General features: G+C 53.0%; 1 protein-coding gene across 2 annotated transcripts; it reads right to left on the bottom strand.

Moving 5' to 3' along the window:
• Positions 1-9,144: 9,144 nt before the first annotated feature.
• On the bottom strand, positions 9,145-26,717 carry TMEM130 (transmembrane protein 130). 2 transcript variants are annotated; one of them, XM_047713854.1, is made up of 8 exons: positions 26,475-26,717; positions 20,041-20,346; positions 18,606-18,765; positions 14,972-15,138; positions 14,106-14,190; positions 12,769-12,971; positions 10,865-10,977; positions 9,145-10,533 (listed from the first exon to the last, which is right to left on the bottom strand). In XM_047713854.1, the coding sequence occupies exons 1-8, from the start codon at positions 26,557-26,559 to the stop codon at positions 10,345-10,347; spliced, it is 1,308 nt and encodes a 435-aa protein (XP_047569810.1). In that variant the 5' UTR covers positions 26,560-26,717; the 3' UTR covers positions 9,145-10,344. The 2 variants fall into 2 exon arrangements, with proteins under 2 accessions (XP_047569810.1, XP_047569811.1); XM_047713855.1 differs by having other exon boundaries at positions 9,145-10,497; positions 26,475-26,716.
• Positions 26,718-26,969: the final 252 nt, after the last annotated feature.

Genomic DNA, 26,969 nt, shown 5'->3' with positions numbered 1-26,969 from the left:
CTTTCCCCAACATCCCGTGAGCCCCTGTGCAAAAGCCAAGGCAGGTGGGTATCCGCTGCTCCGCCCCTGCGACTTGCTGACTGGAGCCATCAGGGACCATCTTCACGTTGCTCCTTCTAGAGTGTCAAGTAAAAATAAATCCAGACTTGATAAGAGTGACTTTACGCAAAAGGATTCTCGCAAGGCGGGGGAAGAAAGTCTTGCAAGAGGGAGAGGACTCTGACCATCGGGTCTGCGGGCATCGGAAGAGAGGCCAAGAGTTTCTCTGCTTCAGAAAGGAGCAAACGAAGGTGGAAGGAATCCGGTGTGGGGAAGCGGGATAGAAGATTGGAGAATGTCTAACCCTGTTCCGGAGCCATTCCAGGAGGGGCTGTTGGCTGGCTCAGGCTGAGGACTGACGTTCAAGGGCCCGGAGGAAGGAGAGACATTTAACCAAAACCTGGCTGACAAGCACGTTGCTCCCCTTGACCAGGGAAACAAACAATTCAGGTAATCATTTATGGGTCCATGAAGGGGATTTTGAGGGTCTGTGTCTGTCCTTGTCAGAAGTGAACAAGGTCACGGTGGGGGGCAGGGAGCATCCATGAGTCTCGTCTAAATCGTGTGTCAGAGGTTGGTTCTTTGCAACAAGTCATTTTCCAGAACACAGAGGGTGGTGGGGGGGGGGGGGGTCCTGTAAGCCCTGCTGTTTTCCGGGAGCACAGGGCTGAGGAAAAAAATCAACATAGCCAAGAGTGAAAACCCTGTTCTCATTGGCCGATTGAATCTGAAGATAGCGAGAATGTTCTTTGTGTCCATAGTGAACTATAGGAATAAAGAGATCTCGGGCAATAATCTCTGTCCTGGTTGTTAAAATCTGGGAGAAGTGGGTATGTGGCCGTGGGAGTAGCTGGTGGGGATGCTTGTGGTCAGGTGCCTGCTGGACCAAGTGTATGGTCTCTGACCCCTTGAGCTCAGAGTCCTAGAGCAGCTCCCTAGGAGACCTGGGCGGGGGTGGGGGAGCAGGGGTGGGGAAGCCTCTTGGTTTTCTGCGGAAGAGCCGCAGGCCATCAGCAGAACTGTCAACCCCGTGTTCTGGGCTGGAGTCCGGAAGCTCAGTCTCTTATGGACCAGTCCCCATGCTGGGCGCCAGACAGATTTCGGGCATGCCCCCCAGGCAGGTGTGAAAGAGAGGCATGGGGACAGCAGGAACCACAGCCCCTGCCATTTGGTGGCTGTTTCTGTGGTTCGTGGCGTGGTGTGGGTCATCCCAGGGATAGGAAGTCCCAGGAGGCCGAGCCTTGCTGACTCGTGGCTGCGTTCCCAGCACTTGGCACAGTGCACTCTTGCCGAGTGAATGAGGGGTGAGCTCTGACAGCGGGGGGGGGGGGGCGGGCAGGGAGAGGGTTAGGCCACATGCATTCTGGTGAAAGGGGGAATGTTATCGTGAATAAGGCAGGAAAGCTAGGCATGAGGATCGTAAATGCCAAACGAAGAGTTTGGATTTGGTACTAAAGGTGATGGGGGGCCTTTGAGGGTTTTGAGCTGGAGAGTGAGCGGACCCAACCTGCGTTTGGGGCCAAAAGTTGTGGTTTCTCTTTGAAAGAAGATGCCATATCCCCTCCCATCTCCTCCCGGACCAGGTTAGGGGTGGCCTGGCGCCCACACAGTCTTGGGGAACCGAGAGGGAAGGGGCTGGGGGGCAGAAACTACAACCAGAGTGGGTCATCCTCTCCCCGCCACCTCCAGGCCTGGCCTTCCCTTTCGGGCTCTGGGGCTGGCTCCTCTCAGAAGAGCTTCTAGCGCCCCCTGCTGCCCGTTCCTAGACACACACGGGGGCTGTGGAGGAACAGAATTAAAAGGAAAGCAAGGCCCACATCCCCGCCCAATGCTCCAAGGCGATTTGCGGAGCACAGGCTCCAAAATACCGCACCAGACTCTCACGGCTTTGCAAAGCGCCCAGGATGCTTTCCATCACGGGCTCCTGAAGCGGGTGTGATTCTTCACGTTCCTGCTCCTGGGGGTCCGCTGAGCTCCTCTTGCACTCCAGAGTGAGGGGCGCACACCTGCCTTGGCGCGTGCAGTTTACCGAAAAGGAAAGACACAGAGGCAGAAGAACTCGATGTGGAGGGAGCCTGAGGTCACAGTGGTGGAAATCAGGCCTTAGGGGGGAACAGCAGCGCCCAGCACTGAGGAAGAGGTGGGGCACCCAGTGCTTAGCCGCCCCCCCGGATCCCTAAAGTCCTCCCTGCTCTCCTCAGGGCCCGTGTGCAGGGATTCAGCCTGTGACCCTGCTCTCCCTCCCTCCCCTCCGCAGCTCTGTTTCCTCTTGGCTGCTCTTCCTCACCTGGTGGTGGGGATGAAGCTCCCGTGAGCCGATGAGAGACAAGGCAGAGATGGCTTTCCCACCTCTGGGCCTCAGTGTCCCCGACAAAAAGATACTCACTGAGTGAGTTCGCTTAGGACCCCAGCGAGAGGTGTGTGCGTCTGCCACCCGGATCTGGTTGGAAGCTGGAAAAGATGGCGGTGGAAGGGCCCCCAGGAGGGTCCTGCACCTGCCTTCAGTCTCCCCTCATACTTGTTTCTCCAGAATCTTCCATCTTCAGTCTCCACAACAGCCCTTTGCCATGAGGCAACAGGCTGGGAGAGAGCCTGGACCCGCTGGGTCCCTGGTACAAGGTTCATCAATGCTGCCAGAACATTGTCTGAATGAATGCCCAGAAAATGCACCCATTCTCTCTCTCTTTAAAGATTTTATTTATTTATTTGACAGAGAGAGATCAGTGAGGGAACAAAGCAGGGGGAGTGGGAGAGGGAGAAGCAGGCTTCCCACTGGGCAGAGAGCCTGATATGGGGCTCGATCCCAGGATCCTGGGATCAAGACCTGAGCCAAAGGCAGATGCTTAATGACTGAGCCACCCAGGCGCCCCTCTTTTTCTCTTTTCAATTGCAAAAAGAGTTGATGAAATTCACATGACATGCATTTGACCATCTTAAAGCAAACAGTTCAGCAGCTCATTTCGCATGTTGTACAAACTCCTCCTCTCTCTCGTTCCAAAATGTTTTCTTTGGCTCAGAAGAATACCCCCTACCGACTAAATTATCGCTTCCTGTTCCTCCCTCCCAGCCCCCTGGCAACCACTCGTCCACTCTCTGTCCAAGGATGTGTCTGTTCTGGACATTCCCTATAAATGGAAACATACATGTGGTCTTTGGTGTCTGGCTTCTTTCACGGAGTCTCATGCCTTCACGGTTGACCCAACATTGTAGCAGGTGTCAGTACATTATTCTTAATCCTGAATAATATTCTAGTGTGGGCATAGACCACAATTTCTTTATTCCTCTGGTCATGGACACTTGGGCTGTTTCTACCTTTCAGCTGTCGCATATTGTGTTGCTGCTGTGAACATTGGCCGTGAGCAAGTTCTTTGAGCATCTGTTTCCCTTTCTTTCAGGTGTAGATCTAGGAGTGGAATCACTGTGTCACACACTAATTCTGCATTTCGCTTTTTGAAGGACCTCCAAACCATTTTCCATTCTCACCGGTACAGCCCAGCCAATACTTATTTGGTTTCTGTTGTGTTGTGTTTGGGCTGGTTTATCATAGCCATCCTAGTAGGCATGAAGTGGTATTTCATTGTGGTTTGATTTGCATTTCCCTGGTGACTAATGATGGTGAGCGCCTTTTCATGGGCTTATTGGCCATTTGTAGTTCTTCATTGGAGAAATGCCTGTTCAAGTCCTCTGCTCATTTTTTAACTGGGTTGTTTGTCTTCTTGTTGTTGGGTTGAAAGAGTTCACTCTTTGTACAAATCGTGCAAAACAAAGAAACTAGAGCTCAGACTGTCACGTGCCCACGGTCTCAGAGCCAGACGGAACTCAGATGTCCACTTCTGCCGCCCGCTCTTGGCCCCAGCTGCAGTTAGGTTTTTGAGGCTGGAGTTGGCTCGTGCTGACCTGTGCACACCTCAGAAAGACCATTAGGGAAGGTAGAGATTATGCAGAACAAAGGAGGCCTCCTCTTCCAGAGTCCCAGGAGTGCCTTTTGTCTTAGAAGAGGTGGAATGCTCTGGAAGCTGATTCTCAGGTTGCTCTAGTTGTGTGAGCGTGAGCTACCTGTGCATGTGCGTGTGTTCACGCAAGTACACAGGTGTGTGAGTGTCTGCGGGTGCCAGAGCTGCCTGGTCCCGCACCATCTGTGTTCCCTGTGTCCCCTCTGTGGCACCTGAGAGCCACCACTGCAAGAAGGAAACTGTGCAAGGATGGCTGGGTGGGGCTGCCACCTGCTGGTCATACTGGGCACTGCAGGCAGACAGGCAGACAGCCTGCTGATGGGGGTGGCCCCGCCTAGTGTCCTGGGTCAGATGCCCAGGGTAGGAGCCTTTAGGGTCCCCGGAAGGATCCCTTCATCTGCCCCAAAGCAAACAGAGTCCCCCCACTGTTTCCCCCATGCCCTTTGAGCCTCTAAGGAACAGCTACAGAGGTCAGATAGCCTTCTGGTACCATGAGCTCCCCTCTGGTTTAATCAAGCCCTTAGAATAGTTTTTAAAAGCATATAGGATTACAAAGGAAACCAATTATACTGAAATACAGTTATCAAAATAGTATTGTAACATATGTGCTTAGTGAAATAAGATCCAGCAGCAGGTCTAACAGCAGCTGTAGTTTTGAAGACATGATCAGCATAGCTGATGTTTTGAGAGACCCACAACAACTGGAATGTGATGTGAACACATTTACGATTTCTATGGCCCGCGAAGTCAGCCACAGCAGCTGCTAACAGCACTGCCTACATTTACAGCCGACAGAACCACCACAATCTGATCAAAGGTTTATAATGTTGAAGATGCAATTTCTTCCTCTGCCCTGAGTTTGCGAATTCTCTCCATGGATCTCTTGGGGGTTGGGCACCCCAGGTTAAGAGCCCAACGCCCCAACCCTGTCTGGTGGCTCCAGCTCCTTCTCAGCCCCTTGGCCAGATGCCAAGCAGATCCCAGCCAAGCTTGCCCCTTCAGCCCCGTAGCCTGGCTGCCTCCCTGCTTCTACCCTCAAATCCTCCTCCTCAGCCCCAAATGAGGCATCACCGTCAGAGCCAGCCTGAGGTGGACAAACAGCAGAACCGGTTTCTGACATGCCATCACATGAGGCAGCTCCAGGTCCCCAGCAGGAAGGAACCCCCCCCCCAGAGAATGGTCTCTCCCTCCAGGATCCGGGCAGGGAGGCCTCCGCATCCTGTCCCCTGGACATCACTCCTTTGCCTGAATCAGGACTTTCCAGGCCACTTTTGTCCTTCTGGACAATCTGGGGAGACACTGAGTCCTTTCCTTAGGATCTTCTCTTTCCTAAACTCCAGACATTGTGAAGCCATAAATCGGGGAAGTGGTATTTCCCCCCTCCCTTCCTGGATGATATTTAATGAGCTCCTACTATGTGCTGGGCACTGTCCTAGGTGCTGGAACTGTAAATAGTGAACACAGTAGTCAAAGCCTCTTCCTTCTTGGAGTTCCTGGAGTTTTTATTCTATTGGGGAAGGCAGGTGAAAGCAGTAAATTAGTGAAATTAATAGTATACTCTAGGGTGATCATTGCTATTGTGGGTGGGGGATACAAAGTACAGGAGGCAGTGGGTGTTGTAATTGTCTCACTGAGCAGGTGGCACTTGAGAGTAAAGAAGCAGAGGGGGAAGCAGAGTGTGTCTGTGTGGGCAGCGGGGTTTGTGTGTAGGGAAGAGTGTGGCAGGGGGAACAGCAGAAGCAAAGCCCAAGGAAGGCAGATTTGGAGGGATGAGCCGCAGGGAATGAGGGCAGTGAGGTTAAAGGGGCCAGGTCATGCCAGCCTTGGGGCCACTGGAAGGGCTCTGAGCTGGGAGACATAGAGGGGTTTGCATGGAAGAGGACATGGTCCTGGTGCACACATGTGGGGCAGGGTGAGGAGGAGACAGTGGAGTGGCGAAGGCTCCAGGGTGGGGAGAAGTGGTCAGATGCTAGACCTGCTGGCTGGTTGGGTGGATGCAGAGTGTGAGCCCAACTGCCACAGGGACACGGAAGTACATTCATTTCCTGTGGCTGTAGAAGCAAACACCACAAACTGGTGGCTTCGAATGACAGAAATCTATTTTCTCCCAGTTCTGGAGACTAGAAGTCTGAAATCAAGGTGTGGTGGGTTGAACTGTGTCCATCCAGATTTTTTATGTTGACCTGCAGCACCTCATTAGGTGACCCTCTTTGGAAATGGAGCCCTTTTTAAAAAATATATTTATTTATTTATTTATTTATTTATTTATTTATTAGAGAGAGTGAAAGCACTGGCAAGGGGAGTGGCAGGCAGAGGGAGAAGTAGGCTCCCTGCTGAGCAAGGAGCCCAATACAGGGCTCAATCCCAGGACCCTGGGATCATGACCTGAGCCAAAGACTGATGCTTAACCAACTGAGCCACCCAGGCATCTGGAAATGGGATCTTTAAAGAGGTCATTGGCTGGGTTCTGATCAAATCTGTGTCCTTCAAAGAAGAGATTAGGACACAGACATGCTCAGAGGAAAGGGAGATGGGGGACAGCCATCAGGCCAAGGAGAGGGCCCCTGGGAGACACCACACCTTGATCTCTGAATTCCAGCCTCTAGGACTATGAGAAAATAAATGTCTGTTGAAGTCCCCTAGCTGTGGGGCTTTGGTATGGTGGCCCATGCAGGCTAACCTGGGCGAATCCGTTCTGTGCCTCCCAGCTTCTGGTGGCACCAGTGACCCTTGGTGCTCTCATCACCCTGTCCCTGCCGCCCACCGCATGACCATCTTCCCTGTGTATCTGTCTGCATCTCTTCTCTTTTTTTAAGGGCGCCGGCCATTGGGTTTAGGGTACCCCTCATTCCAGTAAGATCTCATCTTAATTTGACTACATCTGCAAAGACCCTATTTCCATATCAGTTCATGGGTGTGGGTGGACATGAATTTGGGGGCAGTCACTATTCAACTCAGTACCAGTGTGTTCATCTACATTTCCTTGGAAACCCACTTTATTTATTTATTTTTAAAGATTTTATTTATTTATTTGACAGAGAGAGAGAGAGATCACAAGTAGGCAGAGAGGCAGGCAGAGAGAGGAGGAAGCAGGCTCCCCGCAGAGCAGAGAGCCCGATGAGGGGCTCGACCCCAGGACCCCGGGATCATTACCTGAGCTGAAGGCAGAGGCTCAACCCACTGAACCACCCAGGCACCCCTGGAAACCCACTTTAATCCCATCAGGCTCAACTGCTCAGAATCCTTCCAAAAAACACCCCACTCTGTCCAAGGTAACTGGACCAGGCTTCTCAAAGGGAAAAAGAGCTCTTCCCACGTCCGGGCAAGAGTACATTCAACTGATTCTACCCTTGACTCCCTGTGGTCATAGGAACCCACAGCCTCTCATCGGCGTTATTTGGGTCCCTTCTAGAAGGGCAGGCTGAGAATATCTGCCCCAGCCCCTCTTGCCAGCAGGGGCTGCGGGGATGGGGGGAGATGTGTGTGGGGAGGGCTAGTATAGAATTGTGACACCGCTTATGAAGACACCAGGGGCTGGTGGGTGAGTATACAGTTAGCTCCCCACAAGTCCCCCCACCTGGGCTGCAGTCACCTGTATCCCTGCCACCCCCAGCTGAGTCAGCATAGCAATGTGGGAGCACCTCGAAGACCTGCCTTGCTCAGGGTCAGTGCTCAGAGCTCTGCGGCTCAACCCAGCCGCTGTCCTCGACAGCCTGCGTACTCCCAAATTTTGCGGGTCAGATGTTTTCCTACTAGATTGAACTACAGTTGTATGAGTCTTCCATTGGCAAAGAGAAGCTGTCTCTTATTGTTGTGGTTGTCATTTTCTGCATTTCCCTTCCAGTAATTCTTTCCAGCTCTTTTACAGTGGTTAACAATTTGGTTTCTTAATTGTTTTAACTTCTGTAAGAGAAACACCTGAGTACCGCGGTTTTTAGAGCTAGATCTCCTTTTGTAACATGAACAATCACTTCTAGATTCCCCGGCAGGGTCGGGGAGGGGGTTAGATGTTCGAATCCCAGGTTCTCTCAAAGGCACGTGCAGAGATGGGGAGCCGTGTCCTAGGCCAGCTGGGAGTGGCTCGAAACCACGGGTCGCCCTCATCTATTAGGAACACAGTAAAATGATTCATGGCAAGGACAGTCCCCTCCCCCCACCCCATCCACCTTTTCCAAGGTCTTGTTTGATCCTCTAACCAGTTATCAGGAGGCATAAGGGTCCCCTGTAGCACACAGGTGCCTGACACTCACCCCTGGCTTGGGGGAGGTCAGTGGAAAGGTGTGTGTGGCAGCATTTGCCCCTCATGCTGGTGCTGAAGTCTGAGAAACTTCCCCAACTAACTTGGCTCATGGAAAAGTGGGGCTTCCCAGAGGGGTACGGCTAGGGTGGGGGTGGGGTTCACGTCCACCCATGTTCCAGCTTGAGGATTGAGCACACTGGCTCGCTGGGTTGGGTCGTGAGGATGGCAGGAGAGCACAGGCGATTTAGAAAAAACTCCAGATCTCTTATGGAAAAAGGGAGCTTAGGATGGAAGGCGATTCAAAAGGAGGGCAACTGTAAATGCCGTCCTCAGACCTGGCCCATCCGATGCATCTGGGATCTTGTTAGAAACCCAGATTCCCAGGCCCCACTCCCGACGTCCTGAATGAAAGTATGGGGTGTGGCGAGACCTCTGGTGCCACCCAGGCACATCCAAGTTCAAGTGTGACCAGAGGCGCCCACCCTTGATGGTGCACCAGCATTCCTGCTGGCCTGTGGGGAGGGGACCGGGGTGGCTGCCCCCTCAGCAGGTGTGGATTTGGGTGTGGGCAGGGCGGCAGGATCTGCATTTCCAAGTTCACTAAGTGTAGTGGTCCTCTGGGCTCTGATCCTTCGCCAAAGCTGCAGGCTTGGCTGCGGGTTGGAGTCATGGGGTGGGGGGACCTGGACCCACCTCCAAGAGACAACCCTCCCCCCTGGCTCTGAGTCTGGTCAGCCGGCCATGCAGCCTGAGCAGAGGTTTAAGGAGTGCTGGTCCCAACGACCGACCCAACGCCCCAGACAGCAGCTCCATCCATGCTTGCCTGACAACACAGCAGGGGCGCTGGTTGTGCAAGGCCCAAAGCCCCAAGCCCCATGCCCAGAAAAGAAAGAGACTCCGGGCCCCCTGGCATCTGCTCGGCTATTCTGAGAGCACACAAGCTTTATTCAGCACTAATGGCAGTGTTTCATGAGAATGAGCAGCACGACAGCGGGAATGCTCTTGTCTGCACAAAGTCCGAGAGCAAAGATTACGGCAACAGAGCTTCGCCCCCACGGCCCTGCCCCCTCCCGTCCCAACAGGCCCCCAACTTGGCTTCCCAGGCTCCTGCGCAGCTATGCCAGGCGGGGTGGGGAGGGGGCACACTGTGGTCTCTCTCCGCAGGCACCTGGATCCGCTGTCTCCCCCAGCTCTAGGCTCCCCCAAGGGATCCCTCCAGACCTGCCTCCTCCTCCCCCAGGCCATGCAGAGGGCCAAGGACACCATCCCCCACAGTGAACCCATGTCCCCGCTGGCTGGCTTCTCTTTTCCCTTCATGGAAGTTAACAGACTCAGGAACAGAAGGTGCTGTTTATAAAGCCCTCTGCACTCACCAAGCGTTAGCCATGCCCACACCCCACCCCCAGCAAGCAGGCAGGAAACGGGGTGTCCTTAGAGTGGGCCCCAGAAGCCACAGGGACCAGTGCACGAAGGGAAGGGCCGGGCCCGGAAGCTGCGCGTGGCCAAGTGCAGAAAGTCCGATGTCATTTTGGTCCTAATTCAGGACACAGCAACCAACGTCACTGATACAGAGGACACCGTCGGAGATGCCTGTGTGACATGTGTGACGTGTGTATCTGTGTGTGTGTGTGAGTGTGCGCACGCATGCGCTTGTTTCTGTGTGTATAACCTTTTGTGTTGTAGCCTCAACCCTTGGTGACCTTCCTGCCAGTTCTCTGACCTGGGCAGGGCCACCCCGGGGAGGAAGCTCAGACCCCAGACGGACAGCAGAAGGGCCAACACGGGGGGAGGAATGGTGAGGGGCAGCCAGGCACCCTTGGGAGAGGGGAGGGACCCCACTGAGCGTCGGGGCCCCACTTGGGGCTCTTCAAAGGCAAGGGGCTGGGAAGGGCAGACTGAGAGGGGCTCACAGCAGAGGCCGGACTGTACAGATGGACGGATGGCAGGGGTGTGGGGCTGCGGGAGGCTCATGGTGGCAGCTGGAGACACAGATGGATGGCCAGCAGGGAGGACAGCCCCGCATCTGGAGCCCTGCCTGCTCGGCTGCGCGCACGGCCCTGTCCGCAGAGCCCCGCTGGCGGTAGTTAACGCCGCGACGGGACCCGGGGGCGCTCACACGGTGTACGTTTTGACGGATTTGTAGAGGGGCGGCAGCAGCCCGTGGTTCTCGCGGACAACTTCCAGGTACTCCGAGGGAGTCTCCAGCAAGAAGGGCCCGCAGCACATCTGGCAGCAGCAGCGGACCCCAGCGGGAGGCTCCGGGTTCTTGTCAGACATGGGGGAAAAGTCAAAATCAGCCACCTATGGTGAACAAAACCCCACGGGTCAATCACCCGCCTGCCAGTTCTCTGACCTGGGCCTTACGAGCTCAGCTGCCAGGAGGCTTGCAGTGCTGCCCCGTGCCCTAGGCTTTTCTGCTCCTGGCACCTCCCTCCTCCAGTTGCCCTCCCCGGGGCCCAGCTGCTGGCAAGGGCTGAGCACAGCGGTCAGTCAGATGGGAAGGGCCCAACTCAGCGTGGTCTATGACGGTCTCGGGCACAGCGTGCCCAGCCCTAGGACCTCGCTGTGACGTCCACGCCCCCTTCTCTGGTCAGGGCCCAATGGTCCACCCCCCACCCTCGTGAGCACCCACCTCTACCATGTCCTTCTGGTGAGCGGCATTCCGTAGGGTCATGTACATGATGAAGGCAAGCATCATGGTGATCAGCGTGGCGCACGGGAAGGCAAAGACGGCCGGCTGGATGCCTGGGAGTGAGACACGGTGAAGTCATGGGTCTGGGGAGTTGGTGGGGAAGGCCAGCTCTCAGACCGCAGTGGGGGACAGACCAGTCAAACCCCACAAGAGCTATTTTTAACTTAGGCACATGGATCCCAACTAGGCCAATCCCCAGTGAGCCAATCTAGGAGTCTACAAAAACCAAGGAGGGGTGCGTTAGGGTTTTAAAATATGTCCACATGTTACTGGATGGTCACTTTCAAGAGGGGCAGCTAAGTCCCCCACCCCCTGAGAGTGGGCCAGACTTAATGACTTGCCCTCATGAATAGCACAGGATGGGAGCCATGACCAGGCCATCCAAGAGTCACAGTCGCCCCCCCACCCTCACTCGGGCGACTTGCCTTGGAGACGGGAAGACTGTTGTGAGGACACACCGGAGCCTTGTGACCTGCTGTGGCTGTCTGCCCTCCGCCAGCTCTAGGCTCCACCCCTTGACCCCCTGAGTCAGGAAGGTACATGGGGAAACAGGGAGAACCCAGGGTCTGCAGGAAGGTGGTCCTGGGTTCGAATCCCGGCTCTGACCAAACTCCCTGATGCTAATGCTGACCCATGAGGCTGCCTCAGGGATACCACAAGGGGAGGGGTGTGAGTGTGCCAGGGGCATGGCAGGTGATCGGCAAATGCGGTCCCCCTCCCCCTTCCTCCCTTCTCCACCCTACCCCTGGTGTAGATGCCACAGTGTGCCAGGAGGCTCTGCTTCCCAGGAAAAGGCAGCGCAGATGAGCTGGAAAGCTGTCTCCTCTGTAGGATTCGGGGGACCCCGGGGCACTCAACGCCCAGGAGGGGCTGGGGGAGACAAGGCCCCAGAGCCCCAGGGAGGTCCACAAGGCCAGCCAGGGCTCAGAATGGAGCACGGCATCTGCCCAATGGCTGAAACAGGGACTGGGGAGACCGGAGGGGACAGTGGTGCACTTGTGGGTCCAACCCAGGGGATGAAGGCAGCTGGCGAGGTTGCCGTGTGTACCCTAAGGGCTGTGACCTGGCTGGGCCCCTAAAACACCATCCCTTAGGGTTCTGGGATTCCACTTTCTCCTCTATGGAAGGAAGTGCTTTTCTGGGGTCACAGAAGAGCTCCCACCCCTGGAAAAGAAGGGTAGAACTTCAGCCATCATCAGCTAATCCTGTGACTAGCCAGGGGCCAGGCCTGACAGAGACTCGGGGAAGGACATTCCAGGGGAGGTGGCCAGGGGTCCTGACAGATGACAGGGACCCCACTTCACTGCTGAGCGGCACCCACTCCCTGAGGGCTGGTTTTAGTGGTGACAGCAGTGCCAGGATCAAGGTGACGGCGGAGGAGGGAGGCTTGTGATCACGGGGGAGTGCTTATGATGGGGACAGTGTGGCATTGGTAATACATGGGAAGGACACCGGGGACCGTGACAGTGGCAGCGAGCGAGAGTTAAAGCTGTTGGCTGCTGGGCAGCATGGGATCGAGGGCCTGGGTGCAGATGGCAGTAGCGGGGCTGGTGGGAGGAGTGGGGATGGTGGTGTCTCCTGGGTCTGGAAGGTGCCAGAAGGGCCATCGGGAGTGTGTGTGGTAATGGCAGCAGAGCTGGGGGTCAAGCTGGGTGTCGGTATGGCCCACGGGGCTGGTGTTGGTAGAACTGAGGGGTATTGGGCTGGCCGGTGACTGCACAGGTGGGCTGGGGGAGGTCTGGGCATAGAGTCAACGGTGTTGGTTGGGCCGTAGGTTTGGTGAGGATTCTCGTGTTGGTGGGCTGGCTCGCATGTTGGCGGTGGTGGCCGGGAAGGTCACTTACTGGAGGGCCACACCTGGATCCTATGGTACTGGTGTGTCTTGCTGATGATGTTCTCAGCCCGGATGCTGAAGCAGTAGTCCCCGGGATCCCTGAAGGTGTGGGTCAAGTTGTAGGCCGTGCTGGCCACCGACACGGGGTGGCATTCCCCTTCCTCCAGCGGCAGGCACTCAGGCTTGAGACGCCAGCACACGGTCAGAGGGGGGCTGCAGGGAAATGGGGGTGGGTTCTCAGCAATGGTTCAGCAAGCAGCGTGAGCACAGACCAAGCCTGAGTAAGGCCAGACAACCGTGAACTTAAGGGTTCTTTTCAGGACAAAACACCTAGCTGTCCTGGCCTCTGCTTCACCCCTTCCAGACCCAGAGAACACAATGGTAAATAAAAGACACCCCCCACCCCAGACCCCAAGGGAGTGCCAGGCTAGGAAGGCAAACAGGGATAGGCACAGAGTGCTGGACGAGGCAGGATGATTGCTCCAGGGACCCACGGGGTGTGCTGTGGAGGCACAGGGGACAGGTGGGCACATTCTTAATGGGGAAGTCAGGGAAGGCTTCCTGGAGGAGGTGGCATTTGAATAGGATCTGAGAGGGTCATCCACTGGCCACAGCCCAGGCTCAGGAGCTGGAAAGCATAGGTCCATCTCAGGAATGTGGAGCAGGCCACCCCAGGCCCAAGTAAAACACACTCCTGCCACCTCAGCCATTGGATCTGCCAAGCCCAAAGGGCTTCCCACTCCACTCTTCAAGTCCTAAGCACCTGCCCGCAAAGCTCCCCACAAGCTTTAGAAACCTCCCCCAGCCCCACGGCTCATATTTCTCTTTTCTTGGCTGCGTTGTTTGCTCCCCATCAAGCCTTGCTTCCCTCTGTCATGGCCCTGAGTTGAGAGGTGGGGCCAGTCCCGCCAGCCAGAGTTCCTGGAGGGCTGAGCCCTGGCCACTGACCTCTGCGGTTCCGCCCACCCTTATGCACAGAAGGTGCCCGGCTCCTACAGCCTCAGCTTAATGCTTGTTCTTGCCAAGAGCTGGGCTGGTTCCCACCCAAGGTGGCTTTCTGGGGGCTGGAGCCACACGCAGAGGGCTTTTCACCTGGTTCCTCGCCTGCCTTTGCCTTGATGCCTATGCTGCAGACAGCTCCAAAGGGCCTGTGCCCTGTCCCCTGGATCTCGAGTATGAAGCTGTGCCCACAACTCTCCCACGGCTGCCGGGCAAAGTGGCGGAAGCTTCCACCGGCCCCCAAATTTGGGGCCTCTCAGGGGATGGAGCTCTCAGGCTCACTCTCACTCACAGGAGAGTGTGGGCGGGGCAACGAATCACCCTCTGTCTTCTCTGGGGTTCACTCACCTCCCCAGGAAGTTCAAGGTCACTGTCATCTTTTGAAAGGTCTGGATTAGGGTGGGCCCCAAGACCTGGATGCCTTGAAGAGTTTCTGAAAGGCAGAGACGGCACCATTAGACCTGGTGGCTGAGGACAGTGGTCTCAGAGCTCCCAGGGCTGTGTGACTACCACCCTGTGAGGGTCTCTGCCAAGGTGAGGGTCGCAGGTCTGTCCAGGGCATGCCTGAGTCCCACTCTGCCCCCGCCCCCCACAGCAGCAGGTGCTGGAGCTGCTCAGAGTGAGGATGCTGGAGGAAGCTGGTGGGGCTCTGGTAACCAGGATGGAGGGCTAGCTCTGGATCACCCCCACCCCCACCTGTGCAATGCGGGGAAAACAGCACCCCATTCACACCCACTGCAGCACAGCTCAGAAAGCTGCCACAGCTGCCCAAGCACCCCTTCCTGCCAAAATCAGGGAAAGGCGGGTTTGGGCATCTCCTTTCTTCAGGAGACCAAGGCCGTCGCAGCCCCAACAGGACAGTCCCTGGCAGGACGCCAGTGTGGCCTGAGAACAAAGAGCCACGTGGACCCACTGGCTCACAGCACAGTGTCTGGCCACAGGCTCAGGCTCTGGGAGCAGGCGGGCCTGGGTTCAAATCCAGCTCTGCCCCTTGGTGGCCATGTGACTTCCTCCGTGGCCTCCAGTGCCCCCTCCGAAGTGGGGATAGTGGCCAACTGCTCAGAGGGCTGCCCGGGGGACGCGAAGAGAGGACAGGCATCCAAGCTCAGCCCCGCCCCGTGCCCAGCTGGAGCCACTCTGAACTTCATGGGCTCCAATCCCGGAAAGAGTGCTGCCCAGGGCTCCCCAGGGGGCCAGACGCCCCGGAAACCCACCCTGCAGCTTCAGCGAGGCAGAGAAGTCGCCTGTCTTCTGCATGATGCCCTTCCCGGCATTCTGCGTTGCCTGTTCCCACTCAGCCACCACCTTGAGCTTCACAGTGAAGGTTCCGATGATGGAATAGTTGTAATAGACCATAGCGTCTTTAGTCACCATCTGGGTGCTGTAAGGTGACAGGAGGGAGATGACAGAAGTGACTCACATGGCCTCTTAGAGTCAGGGGTGTCCGTGGAGTGACAAGCTCGGCTACCAATGACTTGTGAGCAAACCGGACATCATCACAGCAGCACCCCCCAGAGCCAGCCAGGACGCAAGGTCAGCCATGCTTGGGTGAAGTGGCTGCAGGTTATCTTTGTGCTTTTAAGTGACAGGTGGGAGAACTCCCAGCAACAAGGGCCTGTCACCTGCCAGGAAGTGCTCTGCCCCGTTCCACCAGAAATCTAAAAGAGCCCCTGCATTAGAGACAAGAACAATCCTGATAGGGAAAAAAGTATATACTTTGGAGTTATGACATACTTGGCTTTGAATCTCAGTTCTAGATTTCCTATCTGTGTAAGTCTCAATCTTACTTTTCTCATCTGTAACACAAAATCATATCTCCATCATAGGTTACAATATGACATGTAAAGTATATAATATGCTTTTTCCTGCAATTACCTGAATTATTTCAAAAGGAAGTCTAATAATAAAGAAAATCTTTGTTGATTTCTCAATGCCCTTTACATATGAAGTTTAGCCCATTAAATATCTTCCAAATATTTTCTAAACCCAGTTTAACCCAGTTTAACTTTTGCCTTGTGGTTTGATTTACTTCTTTCATACTCAGATTTTAAATCTAATGAGCCAAATCTAGCATTATCTTTTCCTTCTAGTTTCTGCCTCTGTTTCTCTATTCTTAGAAATGCTTTCCCCACTGCCAAATTATCCAATTGCAGGGGATCGTTTACATTTCAATCTAGTCCTGGTTCATTATATTTGATTTTTCAGTCTATCTGGAATTGCTTTTGTTGAGGATAAGATTGTTTTTCTTCTAAATAGTTAACCAACTGCCTGAGTGCCATTTATTAAATAATCTATCTTTACTCACTGGCTAGAAAATACCACTGTTAGCATACAATAGATGTGTGTATAAACTCAGGTTTGTGTCTGCCTTTTCTGGTCTGTTCTGTTGAGCAGCCTTTGATTGCTGCAAATTATTTGTGACTTTCTTTTTTTTTAAATTTTACTTTTAAGTAATCTCTACACCTAATATGGAGCTCAAACTCACAACCCAGAGATCAAGAGTTGCAAGCTCTACTGATGGAGCCAGCAGGTGCCCCTATTTGTAGCTTTGAAAATACATTTATGTATGCATTTCTACTTCTCCCCATCCTCCCTCATCAGCTTTCTGCTTTTCTTTTTTTTTTTTTTTAAGATTTTATTTATTTTTTGGACAGAGAGAGATCACAAGTGGGCAGAGAGGCAGGCAGAGAGAGAGTGGGAAGCAGGCTCCCTGGTGAGCAGAGAACTCCAAGCGGGGCTTGATCCCAGGACCCTGAGACCATGACCTGAGCCAAAGGCAGGGGCTTAACCCACTGAGCCACTCAGGCGCCCTGATCATTCTGCTTTTCTGATCTTTTTTCCTTCTGACAATATTGAGGCATTCTCTCTTCATTTTTTTAAGGTTCTAGGTACAATCTGGAGTTTTATTTACATAAACCCTAACATTTTGGGCTAAGTTTATTCTTAGTTTTCCTGTTTTATAACTATTATAAAAGTTTTTTTCCTATTGCCATCATATGGAGAGGCTATGAATCTTTGTTTTATAACCAGCCATATCATGAAAATCTCTTTTTAGTTCTAAGATTTTTCAGTTGAGTCTCTAGTGTTTCCCAGATCATCTATGTGTGTGATGATTTTTATCTCCTCCCTTACAGTATTTATATTTCTTTTTCTTGTCTTATTTCATTGGCTAGTCAAAGAATGTCCCATTATAGTAAAAATAGTGAATAAAGTATTTAATGTGAAAAGAAATGCTCCTAGTTAGTATAGAGCCTGTCCCCTGGTTTGTGACAGATGTTCCAGATGTTCTTTAGGTTATGAAACCACATGTATGTTTGTAATGATATATTTTTATACATGTCTATATGTATATATACACTCATGCATATGTATATGGGTGTATATATGTGCATACTTAAACACCAAATTTAGATGAACTGTAGAATCTTTGTCACGTTCCACAATTATATTAAATGGAGTATTTATTGGACTTGCATCAAGCTTATGGGATAACTAGAGGGAAAAGGACATCTTTGCAATATTAAGTTTCCATCCTGGACATGGTGTACATAACACATCTACTCAAATCGTTAAGACCTCTTAGTTGGGGCGCCTGGGTGGCTCAGTCGGTTAAGCGTCTGCCTTCAGCTCAGGTCATGAGCTCAAGGTCCTGGGACTGACCACGTGTTACGTCCAGCTCTCTGCTCAGCAGAGTCTGCTTCTCCCTCTTACTCTCACTCTGGGGTCTCCCCCCTCTCTCTCAAATAAATAAATAAAATCTTTTAAAAAATCTTTGATAAGTCTTAGTAGCTCCAGTTTTCTTCACACAGGGTCTTGTCCATTTCCAGTAAGTGTGATCCTATGTTTATGTACTATTTTTGCTATAATTAGGAGTCCCCACTTTGTTTTCTAACTTATTATGTATGTAAGAAAGCATGTTGAGGGGCGCCTGGGTGGCTCACTGGGTTAAAGCCTCTGCCTTAGGCTCCGGTCATGATCCCAGGGTCCTGGGATTGAGCCCCGTATTGGGCTCTCTGCTCAGCGGGGATCCTGCTTCCTCCTCTCTCTCTCTGCCTGCCTCTGCCTCTCTGCCTACTTGTAATCTCTGCCTGTCAAATAAAATAAATAAAATCTTAAAAAAAAAAAAGAAAGAAAGAAAGCATGTTGAGCCTATAAGTCCCATGGGGGTGCAGAGTGATGCACGAGAAGGATTACTAAGCCTCCGATGAACTTGAAAGATTGGTCTGTGTTTCTCTGCAAACCTGAGAAGTGTCTTAAGGAAGCCAACAGAAGTTGGCTGGTGGAAGTTGGCTTCCACCAATGGAAGGTGGAAACATATGGGATACAGTAGGAAGGGCCATCGGCCAGGGACTCGAGGGGACCGAAATGGACTGAGGGGTCTCAGCAGAGCACTACCCTCAGAGGAGATCAGAGTGTCTGTGGGCTGCCTGGGCTCCGTCCCTGAGCCCTACTCCCTGACCTGTCTCCTCCAGCCAGACTTGTTCGGAGAGGAGAAGTCTGGAGAAATGAAGCCAGAACACCCGAGTTCTGCCACAGGTGTATGATTGCAGGTTCCATCAGCCAAATAAGTCCTTCCAGAGTCAAATGGAGAAAAACCCTACTTTGACCTTTCTTAAAGGGATGTCTGGGGCACCAGTGACCTCCTCTACCAGGTTGTAGGCACCTCGGAGGCAGGTCTTGTGACTGGCTCATGCTGGTCGCAACCTACCCCATGCAGGTGTGGAAGGAAGGTTTGGAGTGAGAAGGAGTGAGGAGGTAAGGGTGGGAAAGTACAGAGCACTTTGCGTGGGACTATGGGGCCACCAACTGCAGGCCAAAGCTTTGGGGCATCAGTGGGGAAGCACATACCCGTCTCCGAAGTCCCAGTTGTAGAGAAATGAGGCCGTCTTGAAGAAGTTGCTCGGGTCATGGAGAAGGAAGGAAACTTTAAGGACTGTCTTGGTGAGGTAAGAGCTGGGCCAGGGCAGGGAGGTGTTCTGGGTGACAACGAGGTTACCCACAAGGAGCTCTGGGAGAGAGATCATAAGCAGGTGAGTCCCCCAAGGGCCAAGGAGTGATGTCAGAGGCCAGCTGGCAGGACAGCCTGTCCCCACCGGGACCTTCTGGCTGTCAGAGCTGAGTGGAGACAGGAGGGGACCCTGCAGGTCACTGAACATAGAGACGCACAGCCCCCACATCTTTGCCCTGCTGCTTGGGACCCTGGGACACTGGTTAAGACTCACAGCACACGCCACACGCACTGCCTTGCTCCCATGCCACTTTCACCAGGATCCCGAACTTTCTGGCATAAAAGATGCCCAGGACCAGGAGAAAAGGCATAGGCTTTGAAATAAATTCTCAAGAGAGATTTCAGATTATTAGATGTGTCTAGAAAAAAAATTAGCACTTCTACTGATCACAGCTGTACTCTCAATGTGCCGGACTGGGTAAGGATCGCTGTTCTGTGTCTTCTTTTCTACCCCCCAATAAATAAATAAATAAATAAAAATTAGGAGCTGATTTTTTTTCACCCCAAATGCAGAAAGTAAGGTGTGCTCAATAAAGCTCATTTGGAAAAATGCTGAAATGTAGGATGAAAAGAAACCACCAGTCATTCAAACACAACTTTTGTTGATGTTTTGAAGAGCTGCAAAGCATTTGTGTGTACCTATTTAATAAAGATGCACATTACATATACATATATATGTTAAACACAGTTAAGCAAATTGGTTATAGAAGTCTGTGTTTTGCTTTTTAAAATTTTATAAGCAGGAATATTCCCTCAGGACATTACAAAGTCTTTGTAAATGTCATTGTTATTCATTATACAAATTATATCCACATACTTAACCAGTCCCTTTATGGTTGCAAACTTAGCTTGGCTAATATTTTCTTCTGTTGTTATAAACACCACTTCAATGAACATATTTGTGCATAAAACATTATCCAAATGGAAATGTACTTCCTGAAGACAAATTCTTTGACAGATTGTAAACTCAGAGAGAGCAGGGACTTCCTGGAAGGAGAGAGGAGTGTTAGGGTGGGAAGCTGGAGGGACGAGAATGAACAGACCAGAGACTGAAATAGTGCATAACCTTTGAAAAGTATCGATCAGCTGCTCTCCAAAGGGTTGTGTTAATTTATAGCTCCAGTAGCAACATGTGCTTTAAGTGTCCATTCCAACACAGATAATGGAGAAGGGACCATGAGTCCGATTCCTGTTCATACCATTACTAACCAGACTGGATGGTTTTTTCTGCAGCAAGAGTTTGAAGGCCAATTAGCAAACAGAAAAGTTCCTCACCTGTGATGGGGAGGACGAGGAGGCTCCTGGCCACAGGCGGGCATGTCCAGCAGTTGGCAGCGGTGACCCAGACGGAGACGGGGAATTCCCCGGGCACGGTCCCCACGGCACGGATGGTGGAGCTGAAAGCCTCATCGGTCTTCCCTGTGAGCAGCAGTGGGGTATGGATCCAGTGGAAGTGGTAGAGGCGGGTGTTGGTGGGCAGGACCAGGCTGCCATTGTCACTGGCCACCAGGCTAGCTGTGATCGTCACCTCTGCCCCTGTGGTGGCAGGGCCATCAGTGGTGAGGTGCAGTTCATACAGCCCTAGAAGTCCAGAGACAAAGACTGTGTTTCAGGACAGTTGTGGCAAGGAACCCACCGTCAGCCTCCGGGCTAGCTTCTCTTATTGTTTTATAAGTGGAGAAACTGAGGCTCAGCCTGCACAAGTGACTTGCCCAAGGGTCATGTGGCTGGTTCAGTGTAAGCTGGGATTGCAACCCGGGCCCAGGGGAGTCCAGAGATTTTCTTTTCATGCCAGCCAAGCAAGGCCCTCCAGAGCCCAGGTCTGACCTGGCCAGACTTATTTCTTAGCTATGAAAATGACTGCCAACGTATGTCAAGGGAGGGACCCTCTTGGTTGCTGCCCAAAAAATTGCCCTCTATTACCCACTCCTTCGGACTAGTCTTTCCATGTCAAACAAAATTCCGATCTGAAACACAAAGTCTGGACCCTCTTAGAGGCCAAATGCCTAGACAGTGATAGACCAACCCTGGGACAAAGGTCTACTGTGATTCAAGCCAACCCTTCTTCTTCTTCTTTATTTTTAAGATTTTATTTATTTATTTGACAGACAGAGATCACAAGTAGGAAGACAGGCAGGCAGAGAGAGAGGAAGGGAAGCAGGCTCCCCGCTGAGCAGAGAGCCCGATGAGGGGCTCCATCCCAGGGATTCCAGGACCCTGAGATCATGACCTGAGCAGAAGGCAGAGGCTTAACCCACTGAGCCACCCAGGCGCCCCAAGCCAAGCCTTCTTCTGAATGTAAAGGAAAACATTCTAGATCTTCACTGCCCAGCACAGCAGCCACTGGCCATGCGTGGCTGCGTAGGTTTCAGTTACAATGAAACAAAATTTAGAACCCACTTTCTTAGCCACAGTAGCTGCATTTCTTTCTTTCTTTCTTTCTTTCTTTCTTTTTTTTTTTTTTTAAGATTTTATTTATTTATTTGAGAGAGAGGGAGTGCACTGGCTAGAGCATGGGCGGGGAGGGGCACAGGGAGAGGGGGAACCTGACTCCCCACAAAGCAGGGAGCCCAACTCCATCCCAGGACCGGGGGTCATGACCTGAACTGAAGGCAGACACTTAACAGACTGAGCCACCCAGGTCGCCACCCCTGCCCATCGCCCCCCACCCCCGCAACTGCATTTCAAGTACTCGGTAGTAAAGATATGTAATATCTTCATTGTCACCTATGTTCATTGTCACTGGACCCCCAATGCTCACTGCTCTTAAATGACCTCCGCAATTCCCACGGGGGCCAACGCTGCACCTGTAAGGCTGCTCAACTCCTCAGGAAACTTGAACTAAAATGTGGGGGATGCGGCTTTTATAGGGAACCTGGGAATCAAGTCTTAGAGGATCCTAACAGAGAACAGGGCCTTGAGTGTATGGGTTGGAGGCCAGGTCACAGCCCTTTACAAATACCAACCCCCTCCCGACTGACTACCGCATGGAAAGTAAAACTAACTGTAACCCGAAAATAGAGAAAATAGAAAATTAAAACTTAAACAATTCTCTTAAAAATAAAAATAATCAGTAACAACCCAGTGTTACCATATGTGTGCATTTCTTACTTGAAAAAAGATTGTGCTCATAATTTGGAATTCTGTATTCTATCATTGTTGTTTTCAATTCCATATCACGGGTCTTTTCCTAAGTCATTATTCTTCAACTGCTTTACTTTGTGCATAACATTTTATTATCTAAACAAAGTAAGATATATAAAACAAGCTTTCTTTCCATCATGAAAGTAATACATACATCTGTGTAAAGAATATTAGAAGGGGTGCCTGGGTGGCTCAGTGGGTTAAGCCACTGCCTTCAGCTTGGATCATGATCTCAGGGACCTGGGATGGAGCCCCACATCAGGCTCTTTACTCAGGAGGGAGCCTGCTTCTCTCTCTGCCTGCCTTTCTGCCTACTTGTGATCTTTCTCTGTCAAATAAATAAATAAAGTCTTTAAAAATAAAAAAAGAATATTAGAAATGTCCCATTATCCTACTTCCACAAGACAGCTGCAACCATACTCCTGTCCTCGTGTCTCTTTTTCATGCATAGAAGTTTTTAATGTGACATAATCCCACTCTGCACACAGTTTTGAATTATTTTATTTTCACAGGACAACACATCTAAAGCACGTCCATAGTCACACTAATGTGAATTTCACTCTGGGTATGATAATCCCTAGAGCAGGAATATCTTTTTTTTTCTCTCATTTTTTTAAAGATTTTGTTTTTCAGCCATCTCTACATCCAACACGGGCTCGAACTCACTACCCTGAGATCAAGAGTCGTATGCTGTACTGACTGAGCCAGCCAGGCACCCCAAGCAGGTAGATCTTGATTCCCAGAACCCCTCACTCTTGCCAGTCGCACTCTTGCACGTCTTGGTGACGATTTGGTTATAATTTGTAAACTTCCTCTTCAGGTGAGGTTTCTGAAGGGTGACAGGTTCGAGAGTGTCCAGCCTGTACGAACATATACCTCACCAGAAGAGCAGACATAGATGGAAGGCTGGAGGGGCCCCAAGCCCCTCTCCGCTCATTTCCCTCACTCCCACCCACCTTCCTGGCCACTCGCATCTGCTCTCCTGGTTTTGGATGCCTCCTAAACGCTGGCGGAACCAAGTAACCTAGACCTACTTTCTGGGCTCCCGATCTGCACTGAGCAAAACAGGAGCTGCTAACCACATGTAATTACGCTTAAATTAATCAAAGTTAATTACTTAAATTGAACCAACACTGGAAATTCAGTTCTTCAATTGCACTAGCCACAATTTCAAGTGCTTCAGAGCCAGATGGGGTTAGTAACTACCCTTCAGGGCAGATGTAGACTTTTGCCTTCATCACCCCATGTTCTGCTGGACAGTGCTGGTCTAGGGCTCTCCCCTCCCCACACCTACCATTTTCAGCCCTTGCTCTCCATTGGGGCCAAGGGAACAGCTGTCCCAGGAATCAGTCAATCCCGAGTCCTTTGCCACTACTCCTCCCATCTGAGCACGTTTGCTTCCTCTCCATCATGACTAGCCAGCATTCAAGCCATAGTTACTACTTCATCCTTGGCCCTGGCACTTGGCCTCCAGTCCTCCCTTCTCTCAGCACCATCTACCCCCAACTCCCACCAGCAAGGAGCTTCCTCCACACCTAATGTGTTCATGGACCGGCCTCAGAGTGGAGTCCGAACTCACATTCTGGCATGCTGGGGCTGGCCACTTTAACTCTTGTAGCTCTCCCAACCTGTTCTGTCCTTCCTAACCTCAGGGCCTTTGTACACGCTGTCCCCACTGCCCCTCTCTACCTATATGTCGGTGGATATAACCTCTTCCAGGAAAGCTTCCCTGAACCCCTTTCCCTCTCAGTGCTCTCCAAGCAGCCTGGGCACACAGTGGTCCCAACCTCACATGGGCATGAAGGTTTCTTTGTCTCCCTTGCTGCACTGCAAGCTCCTCGAGGGCAGGGGTCATTGTCATTTCCCCATGCGCCCAGCAAAGTGCTTGACACATAGTACGTGTTTAATACTGCTGTTGCCCAAGGCTCCTGGAGAGAAGAGTGTGGCAGAGGGACCAGCCCACCTAGCACTGTCCCAGGAGACTGTTCAGTCAGGTGGTACTGACTGAGCCCCTTCCTTGTCCCCCACTCCACAAGTGGTGGGGGACCCAGAAGTGTAGGAAATGTCTCTTGTCCTCAGGGAGCTCACTAGAGACTTGTTCTCAGCGAAGCTGGAACAGCAAAGCTGCGTCCCCTTCACGCTTAGGCAGTGTTGTCTGTTCCTACTGGGGACTTCTGCTTTAGCCTTTCCCTTTGTCACACATTCCCTGTTCTGAATCCCCTGCCCCAGAGATTGTGAAGTCGTCTGGACTGGCACTGACAAAGGGACCTGCAGTGTCTTAATCCCCAAGAGAGAATTCCAGATGCTATGGCAGAGATTTCTGCAAGAAAATACAGTGCGTATTTTACACTGAGGGACATTGAGTCCCCTGAGGGCCCCATGTGACAGCCTGGAGTCACCAAGCAAATCTGTACCCCCCTCCCCTGGGCTGAGTTCTCTTCTCCCTCCCTTTGGCTGTGAGGCAGCACTTGGCCAGGCTTCCCAGAAAGAGGGGCCGTCCCCTCCCATCTCCCTGTGGCTCCCTCCCGTCCCCCCAGGCGAGGAGCGTGGGCCAGAGCGAGGCTGGCAGGTGGCAGGGACATTCGGCTGCATGCTAATGGCCATCCAGCATCTGCAGCGGACTGGAGACAGGCGCGTGTCAGCGCTACGCAGGTCCGTTGCCAGGGGGATGGACTGGCTGGGAGGAGGGGTGGGTTGGGGGGCGGGGGGGAGGGGCTGTGGCTAGAGTTCCTTTGCTGCAGAGGCTGGCCCAGCTCCTAGGAGCCCCCACACCTGTCCACACACTGGGAGGCTCCGAGGGCACTTTTTTTCAAGCTTTTATTTTTTTTATTTTTCAAGCATATGTTTCACAGCCCCTGGTTAATGCCACTACTCTCTTCCTTGGGGCTCTAAGAAGTGTCCACGGCATCCAAGCTGAAATGGACCATGAAGGCTTTGCCACTTGTGGCTAAAGGAACCAAGCCCAGATCCTGTTGCCCTACCCATCCAAACCTATCTTTCCAGGTTTGGGAGCCCAGGTGACATGGCCTTGGAGTACAGAGCTAAGGGAGGGGCATAGGGGGCTCCATGGGTGCACTGAGTGACCCAGAGCTGAAAGGGACAAAGCAAGAAGCGAAGTGGCAACTGCCACGAAGCCTGACCCACAGGAGCCACACTCACTCACTAACAGGTGCCGTGGGCTTCCCCTTGGAGCACACCTTCCCACGCATGTGGGACCCTGAACATTCTAGAAAATGGCCGCATTGGCTCTTACACACTGCACGTGTGCACAGCCCCAAACACCTCCCGAGGGACCTTGGAAGTCTGAACAACATAACCTGGAATTCATGAATGGTCCAGTCCTTGGATTCTGACTTTGACTTCCAGTGTGGGAAGTGTCCAGTGCAGGCTGACCCAGACCCCAGGAAGAATGGAAAGGGCTTCCAAGTCTCTGATTTGAACCCGTGTGTGAGGGAGAAGGTATGCTCCCCAGCCTCATTCCCAGCTTATTTCGATCATATCATCAATAGGCCGGGCTAGGAACCACACATGACTTCCAAAGAATTAATGTGCTTTTTTTTTTTTTTTTTCTGGTTTGCAGTTCAGGCCATGGTGATCATTTATTTCCAGATACATGTAAACCCAATGGGCAAGAGACCGCCATCTCTATATGAAAATTCCAGGAGTGAAGCAGGTAATCCTGACCAAGCACAGTTCCCACAAAATTCTCCTAATTCATCCCTAAAATGCAGAATTTTATTTTTACTTTTTCCATTGTCTTACACGATTTGGCATTAGATCGCTTCCTCTTTCTACCCTTCTTGGGGGGGGGGAAGGGACATAATGGAAAATGTTGTCAATTTAACACACGCATATCACCAGAGCTGCCCACATCCCACCTGTCCCCCAACTACTCTCCAATCCGGATCCTTTTGTTGTCGCCAAAATGTGGCAGAAAGGTTGGTGCTGGCCTTTCCGCGGTGGGGAAGTAGAGAGCATAGAAGCAAGGCCCGGCGGAGCGGGGGGGGCGGGGGGAGCGAGGGGAGCACCCAGAAGAACCTGTCAGCTCGGGGTCCATTTTGGAAACCATTCCAAAGACGAAATGGCAGCCTCCCTGAAGCCAACACAGGGTGGAAAACCTCTCCAGATAAGACGACATTTAAAGGCAAAGACGCTGTCCACGCTCTCTGGGGGGCTGTGGCGTGATGATGGGTCCCGCACATTCCCGGTCTCCCCGCATCGTCCTCCCAGCCCCACCTCCCAGCGGCTGCGAGGCCCCCCGGGCACCCGCATGGGTGCTCTGGGCACCGCGCGCGGTTCCCAGGACAGGGCCGATCTGGAGGTGGCAGCAGGAACCGAGGAGCGCGGGAGACCCCTCGAGGGCGGGGCCGACTTCTGGGGAGAAGGATGGAGGGAGAGAAGAGAGGGCTTCGAGGGGCAGGCTGGCCACGCTCCCCTCCGCTGCGCGCTGCAGAGGCTGCCCGGGAGGAGGGAGGTGCGCTCAGGGCGCACGGCTGGACCGCCCCGAGGCCCCGGGCGCGCTGCGGCTGCAGTGGGGCGGACGGCCGGCCCGCGCAGCGCCTTACCTGCGGCCACCCTAGCCGGGGCCAAGGGCAGGAGGCAGGCGAGCCAAAGGACGCGGCTGAGGATCGGCCGGAAGGCCGGGGCCATGGCTGCGCCGGGAGCGGCAGGAGCGCGGAGGGGACGCGGCTGACTCGGAGGCTGCGGCCGCTCCTCGGGACGCGCGGCGCGGGCTATGCGGGGAGGTGCGGGAGCGGCGCTCGCTCGTCCTCGCCTCGCGACGCTGTGTCTCTGCGCGCCGCCGCCGCCCACAGCCCGCCGCGCCGACCCCGGCCCGCGTCAGCCGCGCCGCGCCGCGCCCCCTCCCCGCGTCCCTCCCTCCCCTCGCCGAACCCCTCCTTTCCCCACGAACCCCCGCCTTCCCGAGTGCGCGCCGCCTCCCGCGCCCCCTCCCCTCCTCTCTTCTCTCCTCCCTTTACCCCTCTTCTCCCCACCATCCTCCCCTCCCCGGGTCTGCGCTCCTCCTGAGTCTGCGCCGCCTCCCCGCGTCGGCGCCCGCC

This window comes from Lutra lutra, chromosome 18 (assembly GCF_902655055.1).
Source record: "Lutra lutra chromosome 18, mLutLut1.2, whole genome shotgun sequence".
Lineage (NCBI taxonomy): Eukaryota > Metazoa > Chordata > Mammalia > Carnivora > Mustelidae > Lutra > Lutra lutra.
This window is presented reverse-complemented; position numbering and strand designations above follow the sequence as displayed.

Excerpts from the sequence above, each read along its gene's own strand:
- TMEM130 (XM_047713854.1), bottom strand. The coding sequence starts at position 26,559 with ATGGCCCCGGCCTTCCGGCCGATCCTCAGCCGCGTCCTTTGGCTCGCC. Across the intron at positions 14,191-14,971 it reads TGCCTCGCTGAAGCTGCAGG|AAACTCTTCAAGGCATCCAG; the intron begins GTGGGTTTCCGG and ends TCTGCCTTTCAG. Across the intron at positions 12,972-14,105 it reads ACCTTGAACTTCCTGGGGAG|CCCCCCTCTGACCGTGTGCT; the intron begins GTGAGTGAACCC and ends ATTTCCCTGCAG.